Source organism: Orcinus orca, chromosome 2 (assembly GCF_937001465.1).
Source record: "Orcinus orca chromosome 2, mOrcOrc1.1, whole genome shotgun sequence".
Classification (NCBI taxonomy): Eukaryota; Metazoa; Chordata; class Mammalia; order Artiodactyla; family Delphinidae; genus Orcinus; species Orcinus orca.
Genome location: NC_064560.1, coordinates 57930031 through 57954816, shown reverse-complemented (window position 1 = coordinate 57954816; position 24786 = coordinate 57930031). Strand labels below are relative to the sequence as shown.

Here is a 24786-nt window from a genome sequence, read left to right as displayed (position 1 = left end):
ACTCCAAGAGCAGGTTCTATGAATTGTTCAATTACAAAGTTGGCCTGGGCTATTCAGCGTTCAGAGCAAAGCCATTTTTATTGTAATGAAATTTTAAAAGGCAGTTACATTAGTTACACATATACACAACTGACTTAATAACTGTTAGTCATAGAGAACATTCAAGCAATACAAATGATGATTTATCCACAGCACAGTTCACATTCATAAGAAGAAAGGTTAAAAGAGAAACGATTAAGTGCTTAAATTGTCCACTGAAGCTCATCTGTGAACTCTCTCGCTTTTGAAGGAAAATGAGATTGTTACTGGTAGCAAGCTGTCCTGGTCCTGTGAGACCCCCCCTTTCCCCACCTCCACAGTCACTGGCCCATAGGCTCTGGCCCCAAGACCCAGGCACACCTACATGTGAAATTGTGCCTGCATCGTTGTGTGATGCCGCTTCAAGTTGCCCCAGACGCCTGGCAGCCGGGGAAAAGCAGGACAGCCAGTTCCCTTCATATGCAAGATGAGAATCTGGCACAGGGGGAAGGGTTGCAACGGACAAGTTGGGTTGTCCCAACTTGTCAGGGCACAAGTCAGGGCACAGCGACCTCATGACCAAACCCATACTTTCTAGTAGAACAAGGAGCATTTCCATCCTGACTTGTTACTGGCTAGGGCTGTTAGGTGACTGGCTTGATCTTGCTAATATGACAGGTCGTAACTGTTAGGGGGCAGGTGGGCCCAGAGGGGAGAGGTTCACTGCTCATCTGCTGGCCCAGGTACTGATGTGTCCGGAGGGGAACACACTCATTTTCCCGGGGCCTGCCTCGTCTCTCGGCCAAGCCTGGCCGCAGCACTGATAGTGTCCAGGGTGGCTCGTCTGGGGAACACGGCCTCTTTATTGGCACAGGAGATCCACGCTCCCCGATGTCAGTTCCATCAGCTATCAGAATCCTACTCGTTGCAACAGGTATTCGGGAAACAACAGAATGGTTGAATTTGATAAACCGGGAAGCGGAGAAGAATGTGGCTGTTTGTGATGCTCTATTGCTCCCTGAAACCAAAACTAAAGACAAAGCTAGTGGGGAGCAACACAGAGGCAGGGTGTTCTAGAACCTCCGGAGCCACTGTCGCAGTTCCCTAACCAAGTCCAGGCCGAGCCTCAGCGTGGCTGCGTCTGCGTCCTCACCAATGGTTCAGGCAGCCACCATCTGGCCCTTTTGGGTGGAAAGCCTTCTGTTTGTTCAGCCTAAGGAAAGCCAGCCGAAGGCCTAGTAGCTGTGAGATGAGGTGTGTGTGAGGAAGAGAGTCCCAGAGCCAAAGTCCTAGGTGTTGCTCACCTTCCCAACCCAGCTTTGCCTCCGTCTCCAGTAGGAGAGGGATCAGGGCCAAAGGCCACGCCGACGCAGGGGCCGTGGGCATCCTGGCCTCCTGGCTGGGCGGGACTGGCGAGGGAGGTTCTTCTGCAAACTGGGGTAATTAGACCCTCTAGGGCTTTAATTCTCACCCCAGTTTGTCTTAAAATTCCTTGGGGAGAGAATCCCTCAGATGTGGGATCCTCTGGGTCTTCTCTGTTCCTTAGTGGCTTCTAAGAATCACAACCAAAGAGTGGAATGGGGAATAGAGAAAATAGAGAACTCGAGCTGTGGGTTAGACTGCAGTCAGACTCCCCTCGCGGGCTCTGGGGACAAAGCTGGAAGGGGGACGTGGGGCCTATTTAGTCACGATGCTCCCCCTTTATGTCTGGCTTTCAGTCGCCCATGAATCCTTGCCTTCTAGAACTGAGTGGTCCTCACCCTAGATGCTGTGTAAGTGGGTGAAGTAGACGAAAGGTCCCTGGGGGCAAGGCTGTCCTTCTCTGTCCTTTTTTTTTTTTTGCTGTACGCGGGCCTCTCACTGTTGTGGCCTCTCCTGTCGTGGAGCACAGGCTCCGGACGCGCAGGCTCAGCGGCCATGGCTCACGGGCCCAGCCGCTCCGCGGCATGTGGGATCTTCCCGGACCAGGGCACGAACCTGCGTCCCCTGCATCGGCAGGCGGACTCTCAACCACTGTGCCACCAGGGAAGCCCCCTCCTCTGTCCTTTTGCATCCCCTCAGCACCCAGCACAGCCCAGGTGGGCTGGGCCTAGTCGGCGTGCCGACCAGTGTGTACCCCTCAGAAAATCCCCAAGTGCCCTCTGAAACCAGAATGAAAGACAAACATACCCCCATCCCCCGCCAAACTTCCAAACCCAGAGACTAAAGCCACAGGAAGTCCACTTTCATTTCACTGAGAAACCATTCTTTGATCCAAAAGCTATTCTTGTGCCTTTCTGGGAAATAATTAAGCCCACCGCCTGAGGCAAGATCAGGGCTGGGGGTAGGGGTGGGCAGAGGTGGCCCCAGGGGCAGGGCACGCCCGGGAGCCCTTTCTGGGTCTGGTATTGACAGGGTGTGTGGAGTTTCAGCCATGTGCCATTTTTCCAGAAGCCAAAAGGCTCCTAAGGGTGAAAGGATATCATGTGCGTCTAAACCCCACGTCCTATCACCACTACATACAAAAGGATTAAGAGCCACTCTAGAAACTGTAACGTCAGTGTTAATTTAGAGCCTAGGAACCGGGATCACACAAAGCTACCGGACAAAGGCATTCTCCTGAACAATGGTGGACTATTATAGCTGGAGCTCTCCAGGCAAGACTCGGCACACACCCCCTCTGGGTGCCAGCCAGGGCTGGGCTTTTAATGCAGAACTTTCAGAGGATGAGAGCAAACGCTCTTCCCTGGCTCCTTGCTGCGGGCCAGGCTCACTCCCCACTCAGGCAGCCTAGAAGCAACTCCATTCTGCAGGGCCCTGTTGTTTCCCAGCCAGGTGCCTGACAGGGGTCACCGGAAGGGAAGGCTTTCCCCGTGAATGGGCTCCTCCAGCTGCCCCCTTTGGGAGTCGGTGAGCTGATGGGATGCTGATGCAGGACAGGAAAGGAAGAGAACGTGAGAGTTTCTTTCCTTAGCGTCAAGGGCACGCGAGGGGCAGAGGTAAGTAAAAATGGAGGAATGGATTCTTCAATTGACCTCCTCAAATCTGAGGGAAACACAGCAAGCCAGGGACCGGGGGCTCAGAGGTCAGCCAGGTAGAAGCTTCTAGAAGTCAGCTCTTACTCTTTCTTGAGACCACCTGAGGAATTCAAGGCCCTGGCGAGTATGCGGCAGAATCAGAACTGGAACCAAAACCGGAGCCGGAGCCCCGCAATCCCCCCCCACCCCCTGCCTCCGCCCCCCGAGATGCCACTGTTCCCAGCCGGCTGAAGAGAGGACGCTCGGGCGGCCTGGTGGGGAACGTCTCAGAGCTCCCACCTCCACGCACAGGGTTCACCCCTCAGTCATCTCCAGAGCTTGGTCCCAGGAAGGCACCCTGTGGCACAGAAGGACCGGGAGGCCTGGGCGCCCTGCCCTCCCTCTTACACCCCCATGGGGGCCAGGGTCTCTGTGAGCTCAAGGGGTGCTCCCTGCAGCCATCGGGTGGGGACAAAGCCCGGCTCTCACCAACAGGGCAAGGATGAGAAACCTGGCGGAACCAGGAGAGGCCGCTCTTCAGACACAGAGAGGAAAGGGTGGGCACTCTCGTGGGCTCTGAATCTGCACGCGGGGGGGCTTGGACCAAAGAACTGACCCGTCAAAGTGAGCAGCTCCCGGCCAGGACTCCTGGTGACGCTGTCAAGTACCCGTCTGCTCAGGTCAGCCTGTCCGCCCGGTGCCCAGGCCCTGGGCCCTGCTTCCTCCGGCCACAGGGGGTCCTGCTCAGCTTGGACGGGGCTGCACATCCGGGATGTCACTCTCGCCACACACCCTGGATTCTAGACCCTCACTGTGGCCGCACACGACAGACACGGGGCACAACACATCCGTCAGGACAAGGATTCACATCACACTGCACCACGTACACACGTCTCACGGCACGACGGACGCACAGACAGACGTGGCTGAGACAGGGCCCAGAGGAGCTGGCGTCCCCCCCGGCGTCCCCAGGCTCCTCCTCTCCAGCTCCGAGAACAAAGCCTGTGCATCCTGTTCACCTCTTTCCCCAACACCCCCTAAGCCCCACCCGGACACAGGAGTTAAAGGCCAGAAGAAACCAGATTCCAGCTTCCTGGGCAGGCCTGAGGGTGCCGCTCGGGCTCTCTGAGCTGTAACTGAACTTTTTATAGATGAAAATTGTCTAATATGAGATTATTCACAACCAGGTTTTAAGAACCCAATGGGCTCGCCTCCCAAGCACAGACAGGTGAAATACAATAAATACTACCAGCCCCCAACGTCTACTGGGCTCCTCGTCGGTGGCCGAGCAGCTGCAGCTGTGGGTTAGAAGCTGAGCAACACCACGGCAGTGAGGGGAACACGGGGGCGAGATGTCTTCTGCTGGGGGGTCCCGCGGCAGGGCAAGCAGGGCGCGGGGGGGGGGGCCCGTTCACGTGGGCGTAGATGTCACAGCATGGGGGGCACTGCCCGGTGGAAGCCTCACTCTGTCCGCAGCTACTCAGAAAACGGCGGGAACATGCCCAGGTCAGCAAAGTCTTCAATGTTATAGTTGCCGGTCCCCTGGGTTGGATCTCCTGGCATGGGCAACATGTCCTGCAGGAGAGAAGAAAAGAAAGGGCAGGGGAGTCGGCCCATCCTCCTGGACACCGGCACGTCCCAGGAGCCCAGCCTGCCAGCCACCCTCACGGTCATCTCTCTAAGGGGGCGGCCCAGGAACACGCCACCGGCCACCTGAGGGATGCTCTGAGACGGTCCTCAAATGTCTGAGATCCTGGGAAGCTGTTCTCTCCTGGGAGCTGTCATTCCAGCACACAAACACAACGTCAGGACACGACCTTTCTCTATTTAAAACTGAGCCAGGGTGGACGAGAGGCCCACTGGTGGGGAGAACCCAGCTTGGTGCCAAGCAAGGTACATACAACCGACGATCAAAATGCAGCAGCACTGCAACATGGGGAGGGGCAAAAGGAGGGCTACGTGTGTGAACAGCTGAGTGGCCTGTCTTCACTGTATATATCTAGGGCAAGGCCAAATCCATGCAAGGTTAGACTTCACCTTTAACAAGTCCTTCAAGTTCTCTGGGCCTCAGACTACCCAACCAGAAAATCCGAGGAGCTATATTTCCATCCCTTATGGCAAATGTCCCAAAGTGTGTTGTGTCCAATTCTTGGCCCATGAGATACTCTGGGAGGAAAGAATTCTGTGGACAAATGAGTTTGGGAAACAAGGTATACTTTGCCTACCTCCTAAAAATCCTCAGTCCTCGTTAGTATAATAAAGGCTCTGATAAGTCCTGCAGTCAAGAAACCGAATAAGTCTGTTTAATCATGTTTCACAAACTTATTTGACCAAGAACTCTTTTTAGCATCGTGACCATGAAGAACCAGGTTAGGGGATTCTGCCTTACATGGCAGTTGTGAGGCATAAGAATGGGCCGGGGCTGAGCCTTATGGATGGAGGAAGGAGGGGCTAATCATTATAGGTCAGGGTACCTCTCTGCATATGTAAAAGGATCCTGCCCCTTTGTGGACCTGGAGTGACATCTGGGTTCTAGACCTTTGTCTCTGAAGATGCTGCTCGACCTGGTGGGAAAGGTGCTTGGGATGAGGGTGGGGTAAAGGGAAAGCTCTCCCTTGAGAAGGGGGATCTTAGTCTGCGGGTCTCAGAGCCCTACCACCAGGTGCTTCCTCCCCCATCCTCGCTCTGCGGGGCAGGCTCTGGGACATGACAGAAGGCACCTGGGGCTCCCTCATGAAGACCTGGTGGGGCGGATAGAGCATCAGCTGGTTCATGCCCCCAACAGGAGCCTTTCCCCAGTGAGAACTTTTCTGGCTGAGAAGTGGAGCTCCGAACACCCCGAAGGGGCTGCGTCCTGCACCACGGGGCCGCCGGCAGCGTCCACTGCTGCTGCACACTTAGGTCAGGGCTGCCCCAGGCGCGAGGGATGGACCAGGAATGGCTCAAAAAACTCAGAGTGGCAAGGCGCCCAGGCAGCCTCACGAGAAGAGCTGAGCCTCCTACTGGACCCCCCCAAGTCGGGGCTACTACCTTCCCTGGGAGGGGCCGGCACTCACAGTCTCTATCGGCAGTCGTGCTGTGGCAGGGAGGCAGAGACCGAGGGGGACAGGAAGCAGAGAGAGGCGCCGGTACCTACGAGAAGGCGGTGCTCGCTGATTTACCTGGAACACTTCAGTCTGACCCGGCTGCTGGTGGGACGGCTGCTCACCGCTCTGCTGTCCGTGGTGCTGGCTTTGCCACTGCGACCAGACTTCCGAGGGCCGCCCTTGGAACTGCCCGCTACCTTGTCCACTTTCAGCTGAAAGATCCGACGCACAGGACACTTCCTTTAAAAGCCATCCCGTGGCTCTGGGAGACCTAAGAACCACTGCAGCCCAGAGGGTCCCACATTCCTGAAAGGCGCGTTCCATCCAGAGCTGGCTGACTGTGTTCGCTGTGCCCCTCTCTCTCACATTGGCTGATAGATAAGAAGTTGGCTGTGCACCCGAGAGCTGGATGGGTGAAACAGGAAAGGGGGCTCTCTGGCGAATGGCGCAGGGACCGGCTGGACAGGGTGGCTCTCCCTGCGTGCACCTGCCAGGTGACCCAGGCCGGAAGCCTCAGAGCCCTCGGCCCTCTGTGATCACTGTTGGAGGCTTGCTTCCGTGGGGCCTGTCTGTGGCTGAGAGCAGCCCTTTCCTTGACATGCACGAGAAGGGAGAGGCGGTCCCTGCCACTCTAGATGCCCCTGAGCTCACAGGCCGCTCTTTAAAGGAACCTGGCCCTGACAGAGGAAGAGCCTCACTCAGCAAGCCCTGACCTCCGGCAGCCTCGCTGCCTTTTGGGCAACTTGGCTGAAGCCACGTGGGGCGTTCCACAAGGTCCTTCCACGGGGGTCCAGAGCCATGGCCCTTTCTGCCCATCTCTTTAGCTGAGGGTCTCTCAGCATCACTGGTTTGGGAGGAAAGGCATTTGGGTGCAGCTTAGACAAGAAGACAGGTCTCTTTGTGGGAATCAGCAAATTATAATTTGTAAGTGAGAGCAACCTTGCTTCTGTCTACACTTTACAAAAAATACCCAGTGGAAAAACAGAAACCAAGAAAAATGAGCAGAATTTTGTCTAAAACATTTAAAGATTCAACCCGAGGGGGTAGTTTATCCTAAGGTGTATAAAAAAAAACCCACAGGAACTTCTTCTTGTTCCAAACCATTCAATAACGTTTCGGAGGCAATGGGCTCACTGTCAAGCTCTGGGCGGCAGGACAGGCCCCATCGTGGCTCCCTTGCTCTTTCAACAGTCCTACCGATCACAGGCGACCCTACACACCACCTGATGAGTGAACACTGGGTTAATCTGGGGGATGGCTAGACGGTGTGCAGGGGGAAGAATCAATCCCTCCCTCTCACACACATACATCTCACCTACTGCCTGAGATATAAACGGCTTTAATAAGACATACACTCCCTTGAAAGCTTCACCACTGGTGCCTTTCAAGCTCTGCACGATCACAGTTGGTAAAGGGGTTTAGAAAATCAGGGAAGGATACAATTCCCTATTTCAGCACAAGAGGGATTTAAATCTATCGTGTATGTAGGATTCTGTTGTTAAAAAAAATGTGTCTGGCTTTGCTGAAATGCCTTTACCTGAGACTCTCTCATGAGACTCCCTGGGCCAGGAGGAGCTCTTTCATAGAATCACGTCCCCTGGCCCAGTTTCGGAATGGGACAATCTAGAACAGGCCTGGTACGGCAAGATTAAATGCACAGCAGCCCCAGCTGGCGCAGTGAGGGAAGCCCCACTGGACAGACACTCAGTCCCCATCCTGGAGGCCCAGGAGGCTAAGCACAAGCTGGGCCACCTGTTGCTCGGAGGGAGGATGGATGGAAACAGCCACCTCTGCTGAAAGCAAGGCTGGGGCACAGCACGAGGTCTGTCCTCACATATTCAGAGATGACTGCCTCTCAGGAGTCCTCCGGCTTCCTCCAGGACCTTCCTGCCACAGTGATCCGTGCTGGAGTCCTGCCCATCATGAATTCATTCTCTCCACTCTTCTTTCCTACGTGGCCTGAGTGTGTCTCCCAAATTCATATGTGGAAGGTCCAGCCGTCAGTATCTCAGACTGTGACTGTATTCAGAGAAGGGGCCTTTAAAGAGGCAGTTAAGGGGACTTCCCTGGTGGTCCGGTGGTTAAGAATCCACCTTCCAATGCAGGGAACCTGGCTTCGATCCCTAGTTGGGGAACTAAGATCCCACATGCCACAGGGCAACTAAGCCCACGTGCCACAACTAGAGAGCCCGTGTGCCACAGCGCAACTACTGAGCCTGTGCGCCACAGCTAGAGAGAAGCTTGCATGCCGGAACTGAGATCCCCCATGCCGCAACTAAGACTTGACGCAGGAAAATAAATAAATAAATAAATAAATAAATAAATATTTTAAAAAAAGAGACAATTAAGGTGAGATGAGCTCATATGGGTGGACCCTGATCCAATATGACTGGTGTTCTTATAAGAAGAAGAAATCCGGACACAGGCACAGAGGGAAGACCATGTGAAGACCCAGGGAGAAGGTGGCCATCCACAAGACAAAGAGAGAGGCCTCAGAAGAAACCCACCCTGCTGACACCTTGATCTCAGACTTCCAGCCTATAGAACGGTGAGAAAGTAAGTTTCTGCTGTTTAAGTCACCCAGCCTGCGGTATTTTGTGATGGCGGCCCTAGCAGACGAGTACAGGCTCCTCAAACCCCATGTCTACCTCTCCTTCACTTTGCTGGCCATACACACAGCGTCTTCTCACCTTTCCCTCCCTCCTCCACGCTCGGCAATCACTCTGCAGCGAAGTCTGTATAGCCGAGCCCAACCCAACAGAAATTCAAATTCGATTCTCATTGTTAAGCTCTCTTGGGTATCGACACTTATGACCACCACCTTCTTGGAATTGTTTGGCTGACCTCTCCGACTACACCTGAGTTTGGTTCCACCACCTCCTACGCCACTCCTTGCCAGGTGCCCCCTGGCTCTTACATATGTCTCCACCCCTGAACATGGGCTGAATGCAGAGGTCTGAGTTAGGCCTTCCCTTTGATCAGCAGACAGGAAGGGGGCAACCTCTTCTATCCCCATGAACTAACTGATTCATTGATTCATGGGCAGGTATTTCCCGAGCTCCCACTCTGATCCAGCCTCCAGGCGAGTATTGTACATACACTGGGAAACAAGACAGTTCCTATATCCGAGACAGTTCCTAGGAGCTTACAGCATGGTCAGGGGAAAGGAGTAGGCAGCTATGTCCATCCAGTTGTAAGCTGTGCTATAAGAAGGTTGAGCAGAGCTGTAATAAGAAACCTCTTAGGAGGGATACCTAACCTAGTTATGGCAAGTAGAAAATGCTTTTCAGAGACTTCACTTGAGAGCAGAAGGGAAATAGTTAGTAGTTAACCAGGCGTAAGGCTTGGAGGTGGGGTTAAAAAGCATTCCAGACACAAGGATCAGTCTGTACAAGACATGGCAGTGAAGAGGGTCCGTTCCACCCAGGGACCTACAGGAGGTTCCGGATGCCAAAGGGCCCGGAGAAGTGTGACCCAGCTGGAGGGCACACCAGGGTCAGGGCCCACACCATGAGGGCAGCAGAGAACTGCTGAAGGCTCTTAAGCTGAGGTGCGTCGCACACAGACCTTCACGTTTGGGAAGGTCACCCTGTCAGTGGACGAGGGGACAAGGTGAGGGGGAAGAAGCCCAGGTAGCATGAGGCTGCGGGAGTAATCCTTGCAGGAGGTGACAGTAGCACCAGACGTGAGGTGGAGAGAAGCGGATGGATCTGAGGTATTCTGGGGAGAGAGGTGCCAGGACTTGTGGACTGATGTTTGGCTGTGCTGAGGGGCGTGAAGGGAGGACCTGGGAGAGGCAGACCCACATCTCACATCTCTGGTGGTGTTTACAGCGCAGCTTCTCTCCTAAGCTTCGGGTCCATCTATCCACCTTAGGAGACGTGTCTAAACAGTATGACAGACACCTTGGACCCCTCACGCCTAAAACAATCGTCCCACCTCCTCGGACAGCCCAGACGGGGACACCACGCCTGTCAACTCTTTGCTCCCACCCAGCCCTCACGTCCAGTCACTCGTTTGGGGTTGTGCTGCATCCCCAAACACCCCTCCGCCCAGTCTCCTTCACTCCATCCATTCTCACAGCTGCCACCAGTGCTCCGAGCCGGGCCAGCACCCAATCTCCCCCAGACCCACGCAGCTACCGGGGTGGTCTTCCTACAACGGCATCCGCTGCTTAGAAACTAACACAGTCTCCCCTCGCCGCACCCACCCCCACCCCATGGGAGTTCCCTGGCGGCCCAGTGGTCAGGACCTGGTGCTTTCACTGCTGTGGCCCCGGGTTCAATCCCTGGTCGGGAAACTAAGATCCCACAAGCCACGTGGCGCGGCCAAAAGAAAACAAAACAAAAAAACGCAGTCCCCCACCGTCCACGTTCCTCAGAGGGGGCACACTCGAGCCTTCGGCACATGGTCCCTGTTTTTCAAACCCCATCTCCCCCTTCTTTGTGCCCCCAGCCCCTCTCACCCTAGTCACATGCCGTTGTAGACTTACCCCCCCCCCCCCCAAACACTGCGCACCGCTCCGTCGCTGTGCTGCTGCACCTGTGGTCTCTCTGTCGTGGGCATCCTTCCCCTGCCCTGTGCCTGCAGGAATCTACTCACGCTCAAAGTCCCGACTGAACGTGACCCTGCACGACTGATTCCCTCAGTCATTCTGTCTTCTCCGCTCGTCTGCAGCACTTGCATTGTCTCTCGGGATGGTGCCCATCATGCTACACTGACTCATCCCCAGATGGTGAGTAACTTAAGGCCAGAGATCTTATCTACGTCTGTCCCAGGCCTTACTGAGTATCCTGCCTGGAATAAAGGAGGCTTCAATAAGTATCTGCTGAAGGCAAGAATAAAGGAATAGAAAAAGGAAGGGAAAGAGGGGAGGAGGCAGAAACATGAACATTCTGTACACTTTTACTTCTATTCCCCTTTGAGGCTTCCCGGACATCGCTGACTTATAATGAAACAAAAACACATTCTCTCATCAGTCTTCCTTGGTGACAGCCAGAGACAGGGTAGGGTGGAGGGGGCATGAAGATTAGAGGAAGATTAGCTCTCCATTTGTATCTGGGGGTGACTCTATTAATTACAGGGACAAGATTTCAGAATAAAAATTCTGAAACTTCTGGGGAGGGAAGTGCTCTTCTTAAATGTGTGCAACAGAAAAAATCAATTAACTGCATTGCTTTAGAAACAGCATAGACTAGTTAAGGAAGGAGGGAAAGGACTTAGTATTTTTGGAGTACTGACTATGTGCTAGGCATCGTGCTGGGTACTTTCTAGACACTATTTCATTTCATTTCTTCTTCACTCTGACTCTAAGAGATGGGTCCATCTTCCACGTTTTTCAGATGAGGAAACCGGGGCTCAAAGATGTCAAGAAATATCCCCAACTCATTTAGCTTATAAATGCCAGAGGCAGGGTTTGAACCTAATCTTTCTGACACTGAAGCTCACGGGCATTCATTTGATAAATACAGCTTTCATACTGAACCCTGACTATGTACCTGACACTGAGCAGTGTGTTGGGGATACCATGGATTGCAATGGCCCAATCCACTGAGACAGAAAGATGAGTACGTAGGCAACTGGAATTGTTAAGAGTGCTTATAAGGGAAGCAAGGGCAGTGTGGAGGGACAAAGGAGCGAGACCTAACTCAGTCTGCATCTTCCTGGAGAAAGTTACATCCAAAGACGATCTGCAGGATGAGTTCCCCGGCCATGTGGTAGGAGAGTTAAAGGGGAAAGCCCTCCATCCAGCCTCTGCTACTGAAAGTTTTCCTGAGCTGCATTAGTGACCTCTCGGATTAAATAATGAGTCATAACTACGACATGACCTCTCCCGGATGACCGAGCCATGTGGGGTCTTAGCCTAAACCCTGGCCCTGACTGACCTGCCTGCAGACACCTGGTGAACAGGGCATGTTCATGGCCCGCCCTCAAGATGTACCCACAGGTTCCTTTCTGGAAAAAGCCCCAGCGTTAACCAACATCCCTGTGTTCCCTTAGTGCTCCCAAAGCCACGTATATGGCTGCAAACCGTGAGCTAGGTTCTAGCCACGCTCTGTTTCTTGTGTTCTGTGGGCTTCCTGCGCAAGGCCTAGGCTGCTACAGTCCTGGCTGGATGCCTGGGCCACCTGCCAGCCCAGGGGTCCAAATAGAATATATTTTTAGGCTGCTACAATCTGGGCCAACTGGGTGGGCTTTTAAACCCAAAGTCAGAATCTTCAGGAGCTTGTAGATTTCTAGGTTGTAGAGGGAAGGGGATGACAGCTTCCTTAAAAGAAAAATTCATTGGCGCTCGATGTTATAATTTCACTTTTGCTAACTAACATTTTGGGTGAGATTCATCTGATTTGGAAGTTGCCCTAAGAGTCAAGGTTCACTTGAAGTCCAGCTCAGGGGTCCTAAGCGGCTGGGTTTAGCTCAGTGGCTCTCAAACAGGGGTGATTTTGCTGCAGCTCAGAAGCCCTGCTGGATAAAGACAGCAAAGAGCACCAAAGGGGCAGCTTATCCTCTTGCGAGCGCCTCCCAGGTAAAGGCCTCCCTGTGGGTCTGAGCCAAGAGCTGCACCTCACAACAAGGATCACACGCCTCGCACAATTTCTGGTTAAGATCTTTTTTTTTTTTTTACATCTTTACTGGAGCATAATTGTTTTACAATGGTGTGTTAGTTTCTGCTTTATCCGGTTAAGATCTTGTCTTTTCATCACTAACTAGTAAGGGTGGGATGGTCTATAATTCCCTCAAATTAAAGAAATTGAAGAATTCCCAGGGCTGAGTTTTGGGGGCAGGAGGGGGGGAGTAAGAGGAACAGGGTGTCTGCAAACATTTCGGGTTATTGCAATCCCCTCTCAGTGCGTATCCTACCCTGCTTCCCTATCTCTAATTATTCATCCTATGTCTCCCTGAAAGAATCTTCAGACACTGCTGGAATGACGTATTCTTTCAATCTTCCTCTCCAAGGTAAGTCTGCTAGGCCAGCTGTGACTTGTGCTGTGCGGGAATGAGATATTTTAGCTACCTCTTCCTAAACTGAAAGGCACATGGGGGACACATGAGAAGCAATGGACACGCTTGTGTCTGCCAACTTACTACATCAGGAAGCACGGGGTAAGACAGCAATGTAAGTAAGTCCCAGCCCTGAAAAGGCATATATGCAGCCCTCGAGCCAAGGCAGGGAATGAAAGCCTGGCCTGCCGCAGCACCCCTGAACCACTTTCATCGTGCAACTCGTCTGCCTGGCTCCCTGCATTTCTCCTAGAAACATGGTAATATCAACAAGCAGACGCCTGCGGGTAGTTGAAACAGAGGATTAACCAGTTCAGGGATTCGCATCATATAAATCTTTGGCAGTTATCATTTGAATGCCTCCAAACCCTAAATCCACCCTCCTTTGCCCTGCTTTGTGAAATGGGAACTGGACCCTGGAAACATTTCTCCTTTGCTAGCTGGTGCAATGTTAGGCTTTGTCAATAGAGGGAGCTGGAGAGACAGGCCGGGCACAGCAGAGGAAGTGGCTTGTCTTCTGGTTCGGGTGGCTTTTCTGCCCGGCGGGCGTGTGTCTACCAGCAGCGTGCAGGAGGCCCAGGGGCACCCACTCTTCAGCAAGCATCCTCAATCACCCAGAGGGCTGCAGGCCAGCTCCACCCTGCCGGCGCTCTCCATGAAACCTCAAGCCACCTGGTGCGGGGGGGTCCACTGGCTCTGGTCCACCTGCGCCCTCTAGCCAGTGTAGGAGCACAACACTGCCAGGCTGCTTCTGCAGACCTGCTGCAGCCCACAGCCTCTGGCAAGTTTGTTTACCCCCAGTAGCTTGTGTGTCCTGTGGTGGATACACCTTCAACAAGGTAAGGCTTCATGGGGTGTGGTCTTCTCTAGGCTGCCTTGCTTGTAACCCTCAGGCCCAACCAACAGGCCCCGAGGTACAGCTGTCTCACCCACGCCCTGGTGGAGGCCCGGGGAAGCCACTCAGATCTGCACCTACGGGGCCAGGGTGTGTCCATTGCAAATGTAAGCACCACCAGCTGTTTTAATGGTTTCATATTTATTTAATAATTAATGAAAGTGACCTTTTACCGAGATTGCTCTGCTCCCTCCCCACTCGCCCACTCCCATCTGCTCTTCCCTGCAGCCCTCCCCTCCGTGCTCTGGAGCAGCCGTGGTTGTTAATAACACACCCCTCAGACCCTTTCCCTAATCACGCCCCCTCTCTTCTCTGACCATAACGGAAGCTTGCCCCCTCTCCTCCACCAGGACTCCAGACACAAGGATCAGTCTGTACAAGACGTGGCAGTGAAGAGGGTCCGTTCCACCCAGGGACCTACGGGAGGTTCCGATGCCAAAGGGCCCGGAGAAGTGTGACCCAGCTGGAGGGCACACCAGGGGTCAGGTCCCCCTGCCCTGGAAGCCCTCTGGGGCAGAAGCTGCTTGTTTTACCCACACGCCACAGATCCCGTGGTCCGTGCGCTCTCCAGGCCACATCCACACCATGGTCCTCCACCCTGCTGTGAACTCTGACCCCTCTGCCTGGGCCTCCCCCGCCTGCACTGGGGGCTGTCCTCCAGGAGCCTTGCATCACAGATGACTCTGGCGCCCACCCCGCTGAAGGTCCTCCTCCCTACCTCCAGCCTGAGCCTCCCGCCTCCTCAGCTTCCTGTCCCCACCTCATTGCTCCACCTGAGCTGGCTTCCAAACACACGCCAACTGTGTCCTTTCCCACTCGAACTGCTTCTGTGAGGTTAACAAACAAGGTATTGATGGTAAGGCCCCAAGAAACTCCGCAGTCCTTATTTTCTCTACTTTACAGTGTCTTCCATGCACTCATTGAAAGGGTTCCAGCCCCTTTCTCATTAGTATAAATCAGGACACATCCAATTCCCGCGTTAATTCTAAGATACCCTGAACGATGGATTAGAGAGAACGGCCAGGATAGGGTAGTGATGGGAGCACAGACTCAGATGGCACTACCTGGCTCCACAGGCATGATGCTACCACTGACCAGCCGTGAGGCCTTGGGTAAGTTATCTGACCTCACTGTGCCTCAGTTTGCTTATCTGTGCAATGGGAATAATCATAGTTTCTCCCTCATAGGGCTACCATGAGCTTTAAGTGAACTCAAATGTGTAAAGTGCTGGGCATGTAGTAAGCATCTGTAAGAGTTAGCTACTGTCATAACTATTATTGTTATCATCCGAGTGTGAGATAGCTGGACGGCAGCTGTAAAAATGGTTGCTGAGCCTGGACCCCGTTTGTGTGATCCTGTTCTTGGTCTTCAGGTTGTACGGTGGCCTCAGCCCCACGCTTTGTCCTTTCTGTGTTCCATCTCCATGTGCACTTCAGGGCCTAGCATTTGCTAAGTGGAGACCAGACAGATTCACAGAGCTAAAGGCCCTAGTCGTTGGGGTAGCAGGTGGCTTCCCCTCCTTTCTTGCTAGAGCCACACTGAGGTGCTTCTAGGCCTTACGGGGTGAGTGCCAGGTCTCCTCTGAGCCTCTCCTCACCCTCCTGCCTTCAGTAGGCCTCGGCCGCTGCACCTCCAGCACTGGCCTGCCGTCTCTCTGTTCCCATCAGTCTCCCCTGCCTCCGTGTCTGCACTGCTGGTCGGAACCGTGTCTCCTTCCCTGTGTTTCCAGGGCTCAGCCCAGGGCCTGGCACTCAGGAGGGCCTGGCACTCAGGAGGGCCTGGTGAGTAGGTCAGTGCCAGGTGGGCCCTGTGCTTCCAGGAAGGACTAGGTGCCTGCATGCCAAGTGTGCCACGGGCCGCCTTCAGGACGAGACTGGGGCTGGGGGAGGGTGGGAGGTCTCTCCGTATCCCGGTGAGGGAGCCGGATGCAGAGACTGCAGGGAGGCGGGACTGCTCCTGGGAACCAGAGGCTTCCACCCTCAGGGTGGATCTAGGTGAGGGCCTGGCTGACTTGAAAGCAATTGCCTCAGGGCTTCTCCTTCCTGAAATAGGGCTCTGTGCTTCTAAACGCACCGCACCGACTAATCTAGCAAGAATATTTAAAGGCTGAACGTGAGAACCTGCTACAAGGAAATGGGATTCACGCTGAGGGGACAGCTGAGTCCAAGGGGGAGCCACAGATAAGGAGTCGGGAAATGCTGGGCCCCGAGACCTCGAGACTTCGGGCTGAGGGGGCCGAAGTGCTGCTATTAGTGGTGGGGACGGAGAGGGCGTGCGAGCAGCTGCCAGTTCCAGGTATGGGTTAGGAACAAGGCGCTGCTCTTTCCTAAGGCTGACACGGCTTAAGGGGAAGCCTGCAACTCAAATGGAGATTCAGATGTTTGGGCGCTGCTTCGTGCTCCCTCCCCGAGCACGCTGTTGGCTGTCTCTCTCTGGGGACAGCACTGCGGGGAGATGGGCACCAGCTCGGGCTTCTTGCCAGTCCCACGGTCCCTTCTGAGCCCCTGCCATGTGACATGGAACCCGGACCCTGGCAGACATGCTGAGGGGGTCCATTAAATACCTGCAGGGTGAGCAGTGGTAAGGGCTCCTGGGAAGGGCACCGCAGGAAGTGGTTACTTAACCCTTGATGGCCTGAGGTTGTGCAAACAAAGCTAGGCGAGATGTTCTTATGTGGGATAGGATCCCTCTTTTAATATTAAAAAGTGAACTTTACGGTGTTTATTACTTACACAATTGGTCATCCCTATAACCTATACTTCTCTAGTTTTTTGAAATAAGACTATAGGGTTTTTGACTTGGGCGACCTAAAAGTCCTGGCCAAGGGCCATAAAGGGTTAAAATAGCATTCAGATGACATCAGCGCAAGGGAGTAGAGTCCCAGAGCCTCCACAAAGCCGAGGTCTAGGCAGCCAGTCTCTTAGGGACACGACTGGCCTCCAGATAGCCAGAGAGAAGAGGCGCTTGGAAATCTCCAGACCTGGTACCAGGATTCTGGGAGCTTGGGGCTCAGACCCCCAAACTCAGAATGTTCAGAAAGCATCTTTGCTGACACTCCCAGGCATTCTTTCCCTCCTTCCCCACCTACCGAACCCTGGAGTCCTGTTGGCAAGACTGGAGTAGGCGTTCCCGCTGGGCGAGGAGGTGGCTGGACTGGAGAGAGGACTGTAGGAGGAGGGGTCGGCCGGGTAGGTGTGGCTCGTTCCAATCCCAAAGGGAGAAGACTGAGTCTTGCTGGACTGGGAGGGGATCGGCTGCAATCGGGATGAAGCACAGAGATGGAGAGCATCAGCAGCAGGTGTCCCCGGTCCACGGCCTGGGCTGGTCACTGCCACCCGCAGCGGCAGTCCCGCCCTGGGCCGATAGCGGCTCCAAAGGCCCTCCTGGGACTGCTGGGCACAAGGCCTGGGATCAGGCCACTGTGTGCCGGCCCAAGAACCACAGCACTGGGGCCCTGGATCTTTGGGGCAGGTCTGGTTGACATTCATGCCCAGGGCTACAAGGATCTAGGCCCTCTGCCTTCTGCTTATGGGACCTTGGCAAAGACTCCCTCAGCCCAGAGGACGGCCGTCCTCACAGCGACCACACGGAGCCGCGTGTGTCCCAGCGCTGATGTTCTCACGCACTCCTGGGCCAGGGAAATGCAGGTCCCGAGTGGTGAGGGGCTCGCTCCTGATTGAGGACCTCTGTGCGCCCGCCCCTCCCCCAGGTTCCCCAGGACTTCCCCGAGGCTGCCGGGAGAAAAGGCTGCTGAAACCGGATTCGGTACCATTGCTGGGGACCCAGTTCTCAAAGTACCCTTAGGGGGGCCAGTGCTCCTGGGAGCCCGGCTGCGTTTGGGGTGGTCAGCTGCAGCTCAGAGTGCCGCCCCTTCTCAGAGCTGGGATGCAAAGTAAGCACAGCCCAGGTGCTCTGCACCCTCTGGGCACCTGGGGGCAGTGCCCTCACCGACACCCATACCTGTCCGGGAAAGGGCGGCCGGCTACCCGCCCACGCCACCTGGCTCTGGTTTAGCTGCCGGGAGATCTGGGACATGTTCTGGCTCGTCGAGGAAGAGGACTGGATGTCGTTCACGCCAGGCACGTGCACCACCGAAGAACTGCAAGGGAAGCAAACGCATTCGTCCCGGGGAGACGCCCCAGCTCCACGCGCCCTGTCCCGGGCCACCTCTCCCGGAGCGCACCGCTCTCTCCCACCGGAGCTGTGCATCACTAGATCGAAGGCCCTCAGGGGGAGCCCCCGGCCTTCCTTCTCTCTCCCGGGGCTCCCTCAACCCACCACTGCTGCCTCTTTTTCCCCACAGGGTCTCCCCCTCACTCTCCTCTAGGAAGCCCCAATCCCACCCCTCTGTGTCTCTTGCTTTCAACGGATGATTTCCAGAAGAGAGCAGCTTCTTGGAATAAAAATCAGTCTTGGTGTTAACTTGCTCTCTGTGCTCTGGTTAATTTCTTCCTTTGGGGCACCTATAAAGCTTAAGGATTCAGGAAATAGGCCACAGGCTTCCAGAGAAAAGAGCCTGTCAGTGGAAGCCTGCAGGGTGGGGCCTGGACCTGCCCACCCCCATCCCAGCGCAAACTGCTGTTTACCTCTTCTGACCCTTCAGTGAATCTTCAGTTGAATCCAACGAGTCCTTAGTAGACACCCGCTGTGTGTGTCACCCGTGCTCCCTGCCTGTCCTCCCGCAGGCTTAGTCCCTGACCGCTGTCTCTGCCCCTAGGCCTGCGCTGGCTGCACTGCTAGGCACGGCTTCTGTGAGATTTTCCCAGTTCCGCCAGTTATACAACAAGCTCATTACAGATAAAGGAGACCGGGGAAGACTTGCGTTTCATTTCAGGCTCTTCCTCCTGCCTCCCCAGGGCCAGCTCCGCACAGGCAGAGTGCTGGGTGCCCACGAGCGAATCATGTGGGAAGAAGCGGGCTAATCATGGAAGGCCTGGGTGGAGGTGGGTTTTCAGCCAGGTTTTTAAAGAATGGAAGGTTATAGACCAGTAAGACCGGGTACCGTTTCACTAATTGTATTACAATATGTTTTCCATGCTATCCGGTCCCTCTTACAATAAGGAGAACTCAAAGATGGCAAGACATTCCTGCACTAACCACGATCAAGGGGAAATTCATTCCCATCCTCCTGAGAGCACTTCCTCACTTAACACAGGACTCCTTTCCCATTCTCCCTCCTGATGAATGTGTGAGCTCAGAGGGCCTTTTCTGATCACTGTTCTCTGGGGCAGGGTGGCCCTCGGTGCCCTCCCAGCACTGACTGGAGAGCTGGCAGTAGCCCTGTGGGTCCAGGGAAAGGTGCCCTGGCTAACGTACGCACAGGGCCCACGGGACCACAGCAGGACTTGGGCTGGGGACGTACTTAGGGATGTGCTGCCACAGCTGTGCCGTTCTGCTGGGGGCTCAGGGTCATTCATCCCGTAGCCCTTCCCACTCTAACCAGCTCAGGCCCTGCAGATTTACAGGAAACTGCCCATCCCACAGGCGTTCTTTAATTATTATTATTATTTATAAATTTATTTGATTGATTTATTTTTTTATTTTTGGTGGCATTGGGTCTTTGTTGCTGCATGAGGGCTTCTCATTGTGGTGGCTTCTCTTGTTGCAGAGCACGGGCTCTAGATCGCGGGCTCAGTAGTTGTGACGCATGGGCTCAGTTGCTCCGTGGCATGTGGGATCTTCCCAGCCCAGGGCTCGAACTCATGTTGCCTGCATTGGCAGGCAGATTCCTAACCACTGCGCCACCAGGGAAGCCCTCTTTAATTAATCCATCCATTCATTCTATAGACCAGTATCTAGTGAGTGCCTCCCCAGTGCCAGGCTCCACACGGGGGCTGATGTCCCCCCCGGACTCCTTCCTTACACAGCCGTCCAGACACCAGCCTGCCTTCCCTTCTGGTAACTGCCCTCCACCCTGTCCCGCTCTTTTGTTTCTGTGATGACAGTCCACACAGGCACAGCACCTCCAGCTGGACCGTCTCACTCCTCCACTGCGCCCCCCGCACCCCTGCCACCCTGAACTTTCTCCAGGACTCCGCTTCCTCAAGTGCCTCTTCTCCCACAAGTCATCAGTGATGGAGTCCGAACTCCCGGGCGTGGTCTTCAAGGCCTCCGAGGTCTCGTTCCGTTTCTCCCAGACTCGAGGCCTCCCCATCTCTCCTGATCCCCGGTGGCTGGGTGCCCGCCCTGGCAGCAGGTGGCCACCTGACTTTTGCTTCTGGGCGGCCCTCCCGCCCCCTGCCACGCTGCCTCGGGCTGTCCCTCCTCACCTCTGGCCTCTGCTCCGTCCCTGCTGCCCTCTCGCCAGACGGCAGGGGGTTGCGGGGGAGCAGCAAGTGTTATGAGGACTCGGTGAACACGGGCCTAGGCTGGCACACAGCCTGGCACGGAACTACAAGGGGTCACCGTGTGCTGAGTGCACGAGTAACACAGCAGCAGGGCAGAAGTCTGGAGCCTCGGCCAGCGCTCAGCAGAGCAGGGTGACCGGCAGTGATGACGGCTCAGGAGCAGCTCACTGTGGGTTGTCGTCTTGTCCTCTTGTCCCCAGACCAGAGAGTCGCTGCCTGTTCAGAGACTCGGAACAGGTTGCAATGCAGCGAGGCCCAGCTGCACGGCTGGTCAGAGCCACTCCAAGGTCTCAGAGGCTGCTGTTCCAGGGCACAGCTGCCGAGCTGCCTGCTGCTTCCCCAGGAGGTCTGTCCACGGACCAGCGTGGAAGCACGAGCCTCATCCCCTTAGAGAGGGCAGCCCGGCCCGGACCTCTCCCTGGGGTGGCTGGTCCCACCTGCCCAGTCCTGGTCGCTGCCTGCATCTTATCTGAAAACTCAGCTCCGGCCAAGTCAGCCAGAGGCTGGGCTGAGCAGCCCCATCCTCCTGGGCACGCATTTGAGATGCTTCGTCTAGTGAGTCTGCGGGCATCTGATGCTCAGCTGAGTACCCCCACACCCTCCCTGAAGGCTGCGGGTCTCTCCTCTAGCCATTCTCCCCAGCCTGTGCTCCTGTTTCCCCAGCAGGCAGTGGAGCCAGGCCTTGCCTCTGGTGGTGCTGTCATGGTGGTGTTGTCACAGCTTCCTCTGTGACCTACAAGAGGTCCCTGATGCTAAGAACCAAGACATCCTGCCTGTACCTCCCATGAGTGGCCCTTTGGGCTGAGACCCCAGGCATGATGGGTCAAGTTGTCCTCTCCCCATTGGAGTTGGCCATGGCCTCAGAACCTGCTGCCTTGTCAGGTGTCCCCAGCTCTGCCCCATCTGGGTCCTGGCTAGAGGCCACCCCACTCCCTTCTCCCCAGCAGGCACTGCTACACAACGCAGTGGCTGGCACCTTTCACATCTGATATAGAGTTAACTGACACCATCACTTACGGTGACTCACCTAGGGCTCACAGGGCAGAACCGGAGCCACCGGACTCCTGAGCCTGGCCCGGGCATGTGGAGGCGTAAGCACGAAGTGAGGTTTGCAGTATTTGTTGCACGCAGAGCCAAGCTCTGAGACCCAGGGCTTCACTGGGTAGGGGGGCCTCTTCCTCCCCTCTTGCCCCGCTGCCCGCCCCCACCAGGTACCTGAAGGCCTTTCCCGAGTGTCCCGGGGGAAACGGGCTGCCTTGGGAGTAGATCTGCTGAGTTCCTGCTGCAGAAGCCGAGCTCATCATCTTCTTCTCCGCTGGGAAAAGCAGAGCAAGGGTCACATTGGAGGAGTTCCTGCCCTGCAGACCCCAGGGCAGGGAGCCCCAAGCACAGATGCAGGGGTGGCGGGCACAAGCAGGAGGGCACAGGCCCTGGGCGGCCCAGCCCATCCCCATGCGGCCCGCCCCGCCCTGATCTCTGCAGCTGCTCTTGCGGGCCCCCGGCTGTTCCCTGAAGCCTCAGCTGGGCCACAAGCTGTAAGGCAGGCTCTTTCCGAGAGTCGGGAAGATGAAAAGAACTAAAGAGGGTTCTTCCTCACACAGTATTTTACGGAGTTCTTCTCACATGGGGTGGGTATGATGCCTCTCATATTTTTTTTTTAAGATTTTTTTGATGTGGACCATTTTCTTAAAGAAGTCCTTATTGAATTTGTTACAATATCGCTTCTGTGTTATGTTTTGGTTTCTTGGCCACAAGGCATGTGGGATCCTTTTATTATTATTATTATTATATGTTTGTGCTTTTTTTGGGGGGGGGCTGCACTGGGTCTTCATTGCTGTACACGGGCTTTCTCTAGTTGCGGCAAGCGGGGGCCACTCTTCGTTGCGGTGCGCGGGCTTCTCATTGCGGTGGCTTCTCTTGTTGCAGAGCACAGGCTCTAGAGCGCAGGCTCAGTTGTTCCACAGCATGTGGGATCTTCCCGGCCCAGGGATCGAACCAGTGTCCCCTGAACTGGCAGGCGGATTCTTAACCACTGGACCACAAGGGAAGTCTGCCATGTGGGATCTTAGCTCCTCGACCAGGGATCGAACCTGCACCCCCTGCACTGGAAGGCGAAGACCTAACCACTGGACCGCTAAGGAATTCCCAATACCTCTCATTTTATGCGTGAGAAGGTGCAGAGCCATGATTAAGAGGACAGGCTCTAACATCCAGCTCTGACCTATTTATCTGGGGTGTGGCCTTGGACATGTTATTTAACCTCCTCCTGTCTCCGTTTCCCCGAGTGAAAGATGGTGATAATAATAGCAGCTTCCTCATAGGGCTGTGGTGGGAATTCAATGCGTTAGCATAAGTTAAGTGCTTAGAACAGGGGCCAGTATCAGAGCCAACAGCATTTAAATGTTTGCTATCACTTGCTAGTGTGGAAACTGAGGCTCAGTTTGTCCAAGCTCACAAGCCAGTGAAGGAGGACTCAGGGCTTGAATCCAAGTCCAGCACTCCTCCCACTGGCCCAGAACCCTGCCTGACCCCGCTGCCCTAACCCAGCAGGTGCTCCAGCTAACCTGGAGCGGCCCCGACCTGCGTTCCTTCCCCTTCCACAAGGGTTTCTTTGAGAGGCCAAGCTCCTCATACAAGTGAGAACACTCAGGCCAGCCAAGATGCGTAATAGTGGATGCTTCTCTGCCACCGCGGAGCGCTAGGTAGGAAACTCAGCTCAGCAGTCTCTCCCACAGAGAGAGGCTGAAGAAATGGGCTCAAGTCCCAGCTGGGCTGTGAGATCTTAACACGAGGAAGAGGGCGGTAGTTTGAGAAACAGGAGTGGGAACGGGAGCCTTCTCACTCCCTCTGGTAATTGAGGGGTCCAGGGCTCTCTGAAGCACCCTCCCAATTTCCCTAGAACCTCAAAATCCCCACGCATCTTATTCCTATAGACCCTAACATCCCTGCTTGCAACAAGATCTTGGAATAAAGGATATAAAGGCAATTATTTTGCGCCTGGACAGACCCCACGTCTGCACATGTCTCTGGTTGCTGGTGGGGGGATGGGCGGAGCGGGTGGATCCTCCCCTGAGTGAGCGTGAGAAGTGATGGACGCTCGGGCTCACAGGCTTGGGGCCCAGAGAGCTGGCTTCAGGGGCCATGTGACAAATCGCCCACACGAGTCAACAAACCTCTGTGACGTTTGGAGAAACCGGAGGCACTGAGCAGTTTTCCTGGTCCATTTTCTTTTGCTGCAGTGACGGGGTGCTCACTGGGAAATCCTTACAGGATGGAAAGAGATCAGACTCGGGTGTGTATTGCTAACCCGATCATAAGGCCTTGAATCTTGGAAAGAAAGAGATGAGGCTAAAAGCTGCATGAGTTAGGAAGACTTCTGGACTTCTCTTGACTATAAACAAGCCACTTTTTCTCATGTATTTAAGGTTTTTTGGTGGTTGGTTAAATAAGAAACATTGTTTTTCTAAATGCTCCAGGACATCTGTGGGGTACAAAATTACATCTATCTATCTATCTATCACTTAATATATATACACATAAAATTATTCAATATTCCATATCTTTATTATTTTGATCTACATGATTTGCTAGAGATGAAGAAAGGCATATTGAAATCTTCTGCTGTCATCTGGCTTTGTCAGGATCTCTTGTGTTTCAAACTATTTTTGGATTTCACATTTCATTGTTCATGACATTTATATCTTCATTTTAGGTTCCATCTTTTTTTTTTTTTTTTTTTTTGCGGTACGCGGGCCTCTCACTGTTGTGGCCTCTCCCGTTGCGGAGCACAGGCTCCGGACGCGCAGGCTCAGCGGCCATGACTCACGGGCCCAGCCGCTCCGCGGCATGTGGGATCTTCCCGGACCGGGGCACGAACCCGTGTCCCCTGCATCGGCAGGCGGACTCTCAACCACTGCGCCACCAGGGAAGCCCTAGGTTCCACCTTTTACCTGTATACAATAGGCTTCTTTCTCTGCTTTCCTCCTTGGTTTTGGAGAGCATCATCACCACCCGCTCTTTCCGGTTCCATACTTTCATTTCATCTTGTTTTGGTTGTATCACATTTTGGCACCATACTATTCAAGAATTATCCGTCAGAAGCCCTTGAGCATCAACTTATTTCATTACTCGTGCTATTCATATTTTCTTGCTCTCTCTATTTTTCTCCTGAGTGTTTTGCAAGTTGCTAAAAATTTCCTTGTCTTTTCTTGGAAGTGGTTTGGAGGCGAGACCTCTTTCCTTCCATCTTTTTTTTTTTTCCATCCATTAGTGGTTATGTTTAAACATACTTGAAGTTATATGTCAGAGATAAAATAGTATAGACTGATGAGAAATGTCTGTTTCTAGTCCCCTGATCCAAAGTACGTATCTTTGCTGAATTGACTCTGGTTTTTATTTTTAAGTATCTTTTTTATCTTCTAACAATGTTATATTAATTCCAG

At 54.3% G+C, this 24786-nt stretch overlaps 1 protein-coding gene across 9 annotated transcripts in view; it reads right to left on the bottom strand.

Annotated features, from left to right (window-relative positions):
- Nucleotides 1-59: 59 nt before the first annotated feature.
- Nucleotides 60-24786, bottom strand: part of ARNT2 (aryl hydrocarbon receptor nuclear translocator 2) — a 198772-nt gene continuing 174045 nt past the window's right edge. For 5 of the 9 annotated variants that reach the window (XM_033402969.2, XM_033402973.2, XM_033402966.2 and 2 more), the window contains exons 15-19: nt 21560-21659; nt 17958-18096; nt 17086-17251; nt 6071-6312; nt 60-4589 (exon numbers count right to left, since the gene is read on the bottom strand). In XM_033402969.2, the coding sequence (XP_033258860.1) occupies nt 4491-4589; nt 6071-6312; nt 17086-17251; nt 17958-18096; nt 21560-21659 (746 nt within the window). In that variant the 3' untranslated portion in view covers nt 60-4490. Of the gene's footprint in view, nt 4590-5488; nt 5579-6070; nt 6313-12709; nt 14825-17085; nt 17252-17957; nt 18097-21559; nt 21660-24786 lie in introns of those variants that run through there. The other 4 variants (XM_033402972.2, XM_004278327.3, XM_033402967.2 and 1 more) reach the window with 3 other exon arrangements.